Source organism: Polypterus senegalus, chromosome 13, assembly GCF_016835505.1.
Source record: "Polypterus senegalus isolate Bchr_013 chromosome 13, ASM1683550v1, whole genome shotgun sequence".
Classification (NCBI taxonomy): Eukaryota; Metazoa; Chordata; class Cladistia; order Polypteriformes; family Polypteridae; genus Polypterus; species Polypterus senegalus.
Window position 1 is genome coordinate 153,596,116 of NC_053166.1, and position 11,089 is coordinate 153,607,204.

Here is an 11,089-nt window from a genome sequence, read left to right on the forward strand (position 1 = left end):
GTTAACTGATGGTTGCAAGAGACCCCCGGTGCCTCTGATGCCCCCAATAACAGTTTGTCCTTTCATTAAAGAATGAGGTTTGGTGGGTGGCACTTGTCAGCGTTTTACAGTATGTCCAGACTGTCACCAGCCTGTAGGAGACGCACAGTTAGAATCTACGCAGTTGAATGGCAGAAATTGGAATGACTGGGACGACACGCACAAAACACGGCACCAAAATAACAAAGAATTCACAACAATAATGAATGTAAAATCATATCACAGGTAAAGCCCAATGTCAGTCAGTCCTGAAAAAGGTCTGCTGTAGCCTATGCCAGGCAGCACAGGGCACAAGTCCATCACACACCACATACACACCTGACCTGCATGTCTTTGGACTGTGGGAGAAAACTGGAGCACCTGGAGGAAAGCCATGTGGAAATGGGGAGAACATGCCAACGCCATGCAGGGAGGACCTGGGAAGCAAACCCAGGTTTCCTTACTGCACCACCATGCCACCCCAATGCACAATTGGGGATGTGAACCCTGGTCTCTCCTTACTGTGCCACCTTGTCACCCCAATGCACAATCGGGGATGTGAGCCATGGTCTCCTTACTGTGCCAGCGTGCCACCCCAATGCACAATCAGGGATGTGAACCCTGGTCTCCTTACTGTGCCACCCCAGTTATGGAGCTGCACACACAGTTAGGTGGGATCTGCAGAGTTCCTTGGGCCGAGCATACATACAAATATGGGGTCTCAGGTACAGTGTGTGCTCACTTTAATATAGACTTGATGCAATATACAAATGTATGAAGTGACAATAAAAAACGGCGTTTTAACTGCATAATAGCTACTGATCTCAACACAGACACGTTTCAAACTTTCCTTGCGTAACACTGAGTAGCACCAGGGTGGACATTTGGGCCGTCAACATCCATTGGACTAGGTGCCGGTGGGAGGACGAGGTGCACCGGGACGTTCTCTCGTTTACCGTTTAATCGCCAGGCCCGTTACTCCACCTTGGCTTCCTCATCCGCTGGGTGGTCTTTACTGTGATGTATGAAATGAAGATTCAGTCTGTGAGCTTCGGAGATGTAGCGCTGGGACCACCTGAAACCAACTTCTAGTGGAGAAATAAAACAAGTTTTGGTGCTTTGTTGTAACTCATGCAATTTGTGGGCAGTGCAGGTGGGTGGGCCCCTTAGGTGGCACATTTAAATAAAACGCCAGTCCCCTTGATGACAAACTGCGCTCGAGCCACAGGATGGCAAACGTAGAGCAGAAGAAGAACACGAGCCCCCTGCTGCATCAGGCTCTCCCAGTTACATCGCCCACAGCTGGAGATTGATCTGGGGCTCTAAGAGATAAACTCTGCCGACCACCCCACTGCAGGTGGGCCTCAGCCCTGGTGAGGGGTCTGGAGCGGACAAGATGTAGTCGATGCTGAACTTAATTTCAGATTCCGTCTGGCCTACCGTGCGGCTGTTACCGGAGAATAAAATGTCCGACGAGTGGGAGCTGATTGCGGACCCCTGCTTGCTGTCACTGGGCGCACCACGCTGCAAAATCCCGCTTGAAGGGGGCACATCCAGGGTCTGGAGATCCTCGCTTGGCTCAATGTGGTCCCGGAATGCAGACTTCACGTTCCGCCGCCTACGCCTCCTCCGGAAGTTTCCGTTTTCAAACAAGTCCAGCATGGACTCACAGCCGCTGGCAAACGTCCAGTAGTTGCCTTTGCCTTTGTCGTTCCCTTCTGTTCTTGGGACCTGAAGGTAGAGAAGAAGCATCAGGGATGTGGAAAGCAGAGCGCCAGGCAGACCCCACTTGTTCTCAGGCCCGCTTAACCCGCTTCTGGGCCCTGAGGGGGTGGAGCCAATCCATCATATGACACACCAACAAACACACACAGAGCCAATCAGCCAGTCCCACTTGTTATTGAGGATTATGGCCTCTAGGGGGCGTTGCAGCACCTGAAACCCCAGGCACAAGTACACACGCAGCTGGGCAGGTGCAATTAAAGAGTTTACTGGCAACAATGTCTGAGTCGAGCGGGGGGCTCGCTTTTAAAGCCAGAACTGGCAGCACTTCTGCTGCCCAATGCATTGCCTCCTGGGAAGCACTTCCAGACCAGACAATGATACTGGTGCTGTTAGTATTCCATAACTCCCCCTGGTGGCCCCCACAGAGCCCACCAGAGCAAACCCATGGGACCACAACTCCCAGTTCTCCATACTGGGGTCCTACAGACAGAATGCTGCCACCCTAAGCATGTGGGGTGGGGGACGTTTAACCTATAGTAGGCGGTCGCCCACCGTCTTGGCATCTCAGGCACACCAACACGGTCTTTGTGTCCTTAAGGGGTTTCTGGGATGCCAACCCTCAGTGGAGCTGCTGCATCTTATTGTGGGCACAGCAGGGGAATTTCTCTACACCCCACTTGTCTTTCTTTGCCCATGGCCTCCTAACTCGGTAAGGGGAGCAGGAGCCATCGGACCCTTACAGATAAAAAAAAAAAAATCAGGAGCTCCTGGGTGAGGGGAACTCACTTGGACAACTGAGAGAACATGACAAGAGCTGGGCATGGGGTCTGATCCATGAGATGCCACCTGTCACACACGAGCGCATGGGTGGCAGTCAATGGGCTTAAATGAGGGTGACACCACATCAGGGGTTGACGATGTGCACTTAATGTCTTTTCTCCCTCCTCTGCAGATCACCAGAAGGGAAGACCACCTAAACCCCAAGCAGCTTCCACGTCCCTCTCCAGGCCCGCCCTCCTAATGCCCTCATTTCCACCTGTGCCCTCTTGGGCCCGCCTCTTCCTCCCCACCACCTATAAAGACCAGCCACTTGTCCTTTCACGTCAGTCCCATATTGGACTCGGTCCTTTAGGACTTTACAACATACGGGGGTGGAAGGCCAAACCTTCTCCATTTTTTTGTCTCTTTATTACTGTTTGTCAAAGGGGGCTGCTGGTGAAGCCCGATGTGGGATGATCAGCACAGGCACCCACGTCTCCAGCAAGTCAAGCTGAGAAGCCTGCCTCCCTCTTGTGACAGATGGCTGGGGTCCATGTCTGGCCGGGACGCCCCTTCACCACATCTGCCAGGGGGACAAGGGTGGGAGGCCCAGTATCTCCCCCTGGACGCTAGATGGCAGCACCCCTGGGTTGCAGCGGTGCCTTGGACTCCCCCAGGGCTTCATGGGGGTTGGAGTTCAGTGCAGCTCTGTGGGGTTCAGCAGGCGCCTCCAGGGGGTGCTGCAACAGGAGCGGCTGGCACCTTTTGGGCACTGGTTTCACCTTACCCAGAAGTGCAGCTGGAGGGTACCCAATAAAAGGGAGCCAGCGACCACCACTCAGTGGCCAGAGTCGGGAGGAGGAGGAGTGGTGGTGAGAGAAGAAGGTGCTTGGTGACTGCACTGTGGTTTGGCTGGGGGGGATCACGGGGAAGACGTGCCCTCCGGCTGAAGAAAAACAAAGGTCTTCGAGTTTTTAAATGTGCCTCTGGTATCAGTCTGTGTCAGGTCAGGCGCAATACAGCGTCCATATCACACTCGCTCTCAAACTGGGGGCTTGTGGTCTTTACCATAGCAGCTGGGGAGGCTTAGAACTGCAGACCTCATGAGAAGAAATCACCTTCTGTGCCATCCATTTCCAGGGCTGTGAGGACCGCAGTCTGTGCCAGCCGTTCCGGGCACAAGTCAGGAGGTGACCCTGCATGAGGCTCATTCGCGCACCCATCCGTCCACACAAGTCTGAGTTAAAGCTACAACATTGATGGCCATGAGAAGACCTCAACTACGACACACTTAGAAGATGCCGAGGGTCCCCATCAAATAAAAAAAAAAGAAAGACGACGACGACCCCCGGCAGTTACCTTCACAAAGCAGCTGTTCAGGGACAGGTTGTGGCGGATGGAGTTCTGCCAGGCTCTCTGGTTGGATCTGTAGTACGGAAACTTCTTCATAATGAAGTCATAAATGCCTGACAGGGTGACCTTCTGGCCGGGACTCTGCTGGATGGCCATGGCAATGAGGGCGATGTAGCTGGGGTGGGTAAAAGTGACAAGACAAATGTCATAAGGCAGACAATAAAAGGGACAACCAAGTAGCTCCGTGTGTCAGCACGCCGATCGTTACCATGAATGACACTTTAGTGACACTGTGTGAGACATTCTAGTGTATAGAGAGTCCTGTTAAAATAGTGACAGACATGAAGGAAAGGCGCTATATAAATCAAATATTATTATTACTGTGAAAGGGAGCAATAATAAAAACGGCATATTAGTGGCAGGTCATGGACATGGCATCGGGTCACTTCAGAGAACTGGCGTATTGAAACAGACTGGTGAAGGGTGATGGGGGGGGGGGCATGAGGCTGAAAGAACCCCTCAGTTTCAATAGCAGCAATCGTGAGAGAAACCAACACTCTTTATTATGGACCCTGAAAAAGAAACGGGAATTGATTTGGGGAATGACAAGAGCCTCGGCCACTTTCAGCTTGCTGGTGAGGGCTTTGGATGGCAAACCCAGCAGGCCGGGTGTCTCAGACCCCGGTGCTGCTGACCCTGGGTGACCCCAAGCAAGTCACTTCACCAGCCCGAGCTGCAAATCGGAAGAACAAAAGAAATGGAACCCGTGGCATCTCAAAAGAAAGATGTCGGACATTGAAGTAAATGTGCGTCTGCTCAGACGTCAAGAGGCGCAGAAATCTGCTCCTGTGGTGCCAGCTTGGAATTTCTCAAGTCAAAGGCACAACACGGTAAACAGGGCAATGGCGTCCTCTGACGGGCAGGATCTGCAGTGTGGGGTAAATAAAAAAAGACGTCAGAAATGATTCAAGTGGACTCTCAAAATAAAGTGAGAACAAAACACGAGTATAAAACATCACATAACAATTCTGGGGTCACATGGGGGGGGCACAGCCTCTCCTGCCAGCACTTGGCACAAGGCAGGAACCAGTCAAAGAGGGGGCATTCGTCCATCACAGGGTCCGGTGGTGTGTAATAAACATACTGCAGGGTGCTGTTTGTCAACCGGTGGGTCGTAGGTTGCTGTCATCGGGCGAGCGAGTGGGCAGCGGTGGTTCGCCTATGCCATGTTTATCCTGCACCACCCCACCCTGTTGGAGGGTCATCAGTGAACTTCAGAAGGTCACACTGGGCCACGAGATGGCAAAGGTTAAGGAATACTATGGGGGATTATTATATAGCGCCCGCCAGTACTGTATGTAGTGCACGTTATTAACATATAAAAGAGCGCAATATAACATAGTATAGGGTGTCATTAACAATAAGTGATAATAAACAGGTTACAGTACCCGTCGTAATATTCTATAATATTTAATATGGTGCTGCACAAAAAAGTATTGTGTATAATATGCCATGCTCTGCAATATAATAATAAGTGTGCCATTTGTTATAGGTTGTTATTTAATAACCTTACAGAACAGTATTATATAAAATTACATTACAGTACTATATTGTATATTATAAATAGACTATCGAATACGTGTTATAGTTAGTGTCATATTACACACAGAACATGAATAACATAAAAAACTGAACAACATAATACAATGTGTCATACATTATAATATTAAGTGTAATGTCACAGACTATAACAAAATAAGGCTAGTAAAATTGAAAATATTCTACAACATATTAATAAAGTACAGCACAATATAGAGTTGTGTATCATATGCCAGGCTCCATAATATAATAATACAGTATTATAGTAAATTATGGTGCCATTTATTATATATTGTTATTTAATAACTATATAAACTTCTATCTGTTTAGGGCAGCATTATATAACATCCTCATATGGCATAATATTATTGTATGACATTCTATTGTATACTGAAAATATGCTATTATATTGTGTATAAAATAGTGCAATATAACATAGTATAATGTATCATATCCAATAAATATAATATCTCAGACTATAATACAAGAAGGTATAGTACCCTTCATAATATTCTATAATATAATATACTGCACAATATAGTATTGTGTATTGTATCATTTTGTATAATAATAATTCTGCCAGATCATAGATTATTATTTAATTACCATACAGGGCAGTGTTATGAAATAGAATTTTTTTATATAATATTACAGTATAGTATCATATTTTACATTGTTACCATTCTATTGTATTGTAGGCTATTGTATAGTGTCATACGTTATACACTGCACAAGAATAACATAAAATAGCACAAAATAACATAATTGAAAATCTGATATACTATACTATGGGTATAAAGTCATACTATAGTAAAATAGGTTTTAGTGCAATTCGTAATATTCTGTAAGCACACTATAGTATCATACGCCATGCACCATCGCTCAATAACATAATACCAAAGGCTATTATAAAAATTGTGCCACTCATCACAGATTGTTATTGTTCATTAGCCATATAGAGCATATTATAGAACATATTCTGTGTAGCTCCAGTATCACATTTCAGCCCAGGAGAATAATAAACCTCTTTTGATCTTTATACAGCACCTCTCACTTCTGTCTATTTATTATATAGTGCCTTTCACCTCTATCTATTGATCCATAATACAGTGCCTTCATATCTATCTAACTACTCACATACATTTACACACACACTTATAGTGAAAGGCACTATATAATGCTAGAATCGAGTCATATAGCACAGCCCCCCTCTATATTTTTGATCCTGTCCTGGTACCATCAGGTTCTGGGCAGGACTTCCCCCCTGGTCAAGATGCCAGTTCGATGCAGAGCCAATTCAGGGTTGCCAGTAAACTTGTGTGTGTTTTTTTTTTTTTTGGATGTTGGAGGAAAGTGAAAAGTAAAAACTATACAGACAAGCAGAAAGACAGACAGACAGCGAGCGAGCCAGTGAACCCAAAGTTCTGCCGCTGCGCAGCCGCGCTTACTGCTATGTGCGCATGCTCACTAATGGTGCCTTTCGAAAGCATACTTCGTTACAGTACTGTATACAGAATTACAGTTCACTCTTCGTTCGCTCAGATTTAAGAGCGCATCAGCAATCATGAATACACACATTATGCTCAGTGTCGTCTGTTGTCTCTTGTGTGATATTTTTCTACGTCATATATTTTAACCGCATGTTTTTATAGCCTTAACCTCTCGATGTCATCATCTTCACTTCTACTTATTGTAAATAATAAAATGACCGCTTGATTGGTTAGTGTCCCCACCAGGTGAGGTTTAGAATAGGATAAAATCTCGGTCCCCTTGACTTAAAGTTTGGATTATGTGGTTTACACTATCTTGAAGTAGTAATTATATTATAGCGTAGAACAGTAGAATACAGTATGTCTCCTACTGTGTTACAGTAACTAATACTCCATTCATATATCATCTCTCCCCTGTATCTACAGATTCGACCCGGCTTGAAGCCCCCTGATGAGACGCAAAGCTTCAGGATTCCCTCCAGCGCTTGAACGAAGTGCACATGCGCGTTGACATAACGGTCAGTTCACACCCGCCGCCGGCTACTGAATAAGCAGTTGTGAGTAAATGAAATTCTGGAAAAGTTTTACAACTGTGAAACGAATTATGATTTTTCCAGAACTGTGTTTACTCTCTGCGGTGGGCTGGCGCCCTGCCCGGGGTTTGTTTCCTACCTTGCGCCCTCTGTTGGCTGGGATTGGCTCCAGCAGACCCCCGTGACCCTGTAATTACGATATAGCGGGTTGGATAATGGATGGATGGATGTGTTTACTCTAACATGCCGACTTTGAAAAAGTAACAGGTAGGACTGACTTGGAACTGGGGAATGTACGAAGTGTCACAGCCTGTCCATTTTCTCCATTAACACCATTTCCAATCCGCTCCATCAAAATCATCTCACCCTGATAGCAGCGGGACCCAAAAATGAACGGGGCGCGGTCCACACAGACTACTGGGGGATAACTTCGAGTCGTCAAAGAACCCAACAACTCGAAAGTCTCAGTGACCTGCAAAGCTGAGTTCGTTCAAGTCCACCGGAGTGGCGCTTCGGAAGCCACCGGCGGCCATTTGATTTGCCGTAAAAATCAAACACGTGACATTTACAGCCGTCTGTCCTCCTGGAAACGCGCATTTCCTAAAAGTCAATAAACCTAAAGGGGTCGGCGTGAGTCGGTCTGCAAAGATTTGAAAAGAATAATTTAAAAGGATACTTCTGACGCTATACAATTACTTTACACCTGAGCTTTATTGCGAGTCATTAAATGATAGATAGATAGATATATAGATAGATAGATAGATAGATAGATAGATAGATAGATAGATAGATACTGTACTTTATTAATCCCAAGGGGAAATTCACAAATGCTTGTCATCAAACGTCCAACCAAATCTTTCCGGGAGACACTCCGCCTAATTCTCATCACACGTGTCACTTTGCGTACACTTTTAACAACCCTGGTCCTTATGTGGCACTTGACTGGGTGGTGTGGATTCCTTTGCTTAATAAAGAATCATTTCACTGTGGGAAAGGCTCATTGGGCTTCGAAAAGGTTCCTAATAGAAAACTCCTTCCATATCTTTCCATTATATAGTGCCTTTCAGATCTACTTTTCTGTCATGTAGGTACTTCCATATCTGTCTGTCTAGCATATTGTGCTTTTGACATCTGTCTCTGTGTTATATACTGCCTTTCATACCTATCATTATATAGCGTCTTTCATATCTATTTATCTATCTATCTACCCCTTTCATATTTGCCTGCCATATGTCGTTCCTATCTATTATACAGCACCTTTCATATCTAACTTTATGTCATATAACACTTTTCATATCTATCATTTAGGGCCTTTCATATCTACCTCTCTGCCATTTAATGCTTTTTACATCTATCTCCTAATGCCTTTTATATCTGTCTGTCATATAGCGACATTCATATCTATCTAACAACAATATACTGCCTTTCATATGCTGTCAGTCATATTTCACGTCCTTTATATAGTGCCTCAAATCTATCTCTGTTAAATGGTGCTATTCATGTCTGTCTGTCATACAGTGCAGATCTGTCCGCCTGTTTTATAGTGCCTTTCATATGCTGCTCTCTGCCATCTAATCGATTCTCAGTCTTGAATTTCTAGCAGGTCAGTCACAGATCAAGAAGACGTTTTTAAAACCTGCCAGCATATCATCCCTCTGTTGTCATCTAATTCTGGCTATTTATAGAAGCAGTTACGGATCTAAATAAATCTTTTTTTTTTTAATTATGTTGATGGCTCCTGTGTGGCAACACTATGAAGGAGCACTCTGGCCCGTTGATTTCTGAGACTGTTCAATGGCCGGTGAAAAGCTCGTCTCAGGCGCACAAACAGTAAAATATTCACCTGCTCCCTTCAGGCCTGAAGCGGGACAGTTTGTGTGTTGTAGCGGACGGGACTTCTTTACGGTCCTTTTGTTTTTTCTTAATGCCGCACTTGTCTAATATCAGGAACAAGGGAAGACCAAATCCTGGACGGAAAGCCCCTGGACTAAGGGCAGGACTGGCTAACAGTTCAGCTAACACACGAGGCTCTGAGGGGCGGACAGACCGAGTGGACCAACACAGCGAGTATCCTTAGCGAAAAATGAAAAGCTAACCACTACGCCACCTTGCCGTTCTTTTATTTGAAAAACGAAAACTCGAAATATTAAAGAATCCAAATGAAATCATAAATCTTCGATCCGGGGTCCAGTTCATATTTAAGCTTTCTGCTCGCCTTATCAACAACACGACTCAGACGCGGGATGTAGCGGTTAAGACTTTGGAGGCTGCAGGTTCAAATCGCACCGGGTGACCCTGAGCAAGGCGCTTTACTTGGCTGTGACCCAGAGATGAAAGCAGTTGTGTCTCAAATGTGAATTAAAGTTCAGGGGCACCTGATGAAGGCGCTGCGTTTTGAACCTTCTTCCCTTTTCAGCGTGGACCGCCCAACTTTTTTGCCCTTCTAAGTTTAGAATATACGGTGGACAATCAACGAGAAGAATTTCAAATGTCAGCTTTGACCCCGCGCTTTCGTTTTTCCTCCATAAACTGTTCGCACAATTACGGTATCTTTGGGGTTTACACTTAAGAATGGGATGGTTGGAAAAAGTTAAAGAGAGCGTTCATTTTGAGATATTGATATACAGGAGTGACGGCCAACAGTGCAAGACAGCAGACATTTGAAACTTTCCCCACAAGCCCCTAAAAGTGCGCGTTGGCGACCACTCACCTGTACGCAGGTCTGGAGATCTTCTTCTCCTCGTCGGAGCTGCAGGTGGGATACTCCTCTCCGTCATAATTGAAGCAGTTGTAGGGATACTGCGTGTTATCAAACATGCTTGAAGGTTAATTCGGTGGTCCCGTACCCCGTGGATGGGGGGCTCCTGCCTTGCGCCGCCGACTTTCCGCAGCCCCTGGTTTTGAAAGGTGGATGAAACGATCAGGTCCCTGAAACAAAAAATGCGAGCCCTGCTCTGAAGCTTCCGTCTACCTGCAGGCTGCCATGAAGGAAGGAAGGGGGGCGCCAAAGTTGTGAGGGGGTTGCCAGCGGACCTCAGGTTTGCGCCATGAGCATCGCTCGCCTGCTGGATGGCCGTTACTCCATAAAGTAAGTTCTGAGAGGACGAAACGAATTGGAAACACTTCAGCAAGGTACGGGCATGCTGTCCAATTTCAGGCGACTCGCAGCGGAGGGGGCATCGTACGGGCCAGGGGCTCGTGTGCCAGCCTATACATTTCTGGAAAAAAAAAAAGTGGGCTGCCTCCTTCCTTCGGGGTGGGGGGCCGAAACAGGCAGACCGCCTCTCTTCGTGCGTGGACTGCTGGTTCTCACGGTTCTCCAGCCACTATAGGAGCGTCTCCGGTCTCAGCTCCTCCTTTGAGCGTCCAATAAGCCGAGTCCTGCCAGTTCAAATGAACCTTTGAACCTTGGGCGTGATTAACAGGTCGCGTTCTCACTGGGTGGTCTCTGAACGCCCACCCACACCCACAGAGGGAGCCTGCGCGCGCGCCAGTCTGCGTGTGTGTGTGTGTGTCTTCGGTCCTTCACAAATGAACGTCTCCGACTGTTTCGGTCCCTTTGCCTACCGCAGAAGTTGCAGCCAACGATGCCAGTTCCGCTGATCTAATCTA

The 11,089-nt window shown here is 46.6% G+C and overlaps 1 protein-coding gene across 1 annotated transcript; it reads right to left on the reverse strand.

Moving 5' to 3' along the window:
- Nucleotides 1-744: 744 nt before the first annotated feature.
- Nucleotides 745-10,877, reverse strand: foxl3 (forkhead box L3). The gene is made up of 3 exons (XM_039775828.1): nt 10,188-10,877; nt 3,862-4,030; nt 745-1,749 (listed from the first exon to the last, which is right to left on the reverse strand). Exons 1-3 carry the CDS (start codon nt 10,292-10,294, stop codon nt 1,306-1,308), a joined length of 720 nt encoding a protein of 239 aa, XP_039631762.1. The 5' UTR covers nt 10,295-10,877; the 3' UTR covers nt 745-1,305.
- Between the last annotated feature and the right edge of the window lie 212 nt (nt 10,878-11,089).

Bases quoted from the DNA above. Each gene is read 5' to 3' on its own strand.
- foxl3 (XM_039775828.1), bottom strand. From the start codon at position 10,294: ATGTTTGATAACACGCAGTATCCCTACAACTGCTTCAATTATGACGGA. The intron at 4,031-10,187 runs GTGAGTGGTCGC...TACCCACCCCAG, and splicing joins ATCTCCAGACCTGCGTACAG to CTACATCGCCCTCATTGCCA. The intron at 1,750-3,861 runs GTAACTGCCGGG...CTCTACCTTCAG, and splicing joins TGAACAGCTGCTTTGTGAAG to GTCCCAAGAACAGAAGGGAA.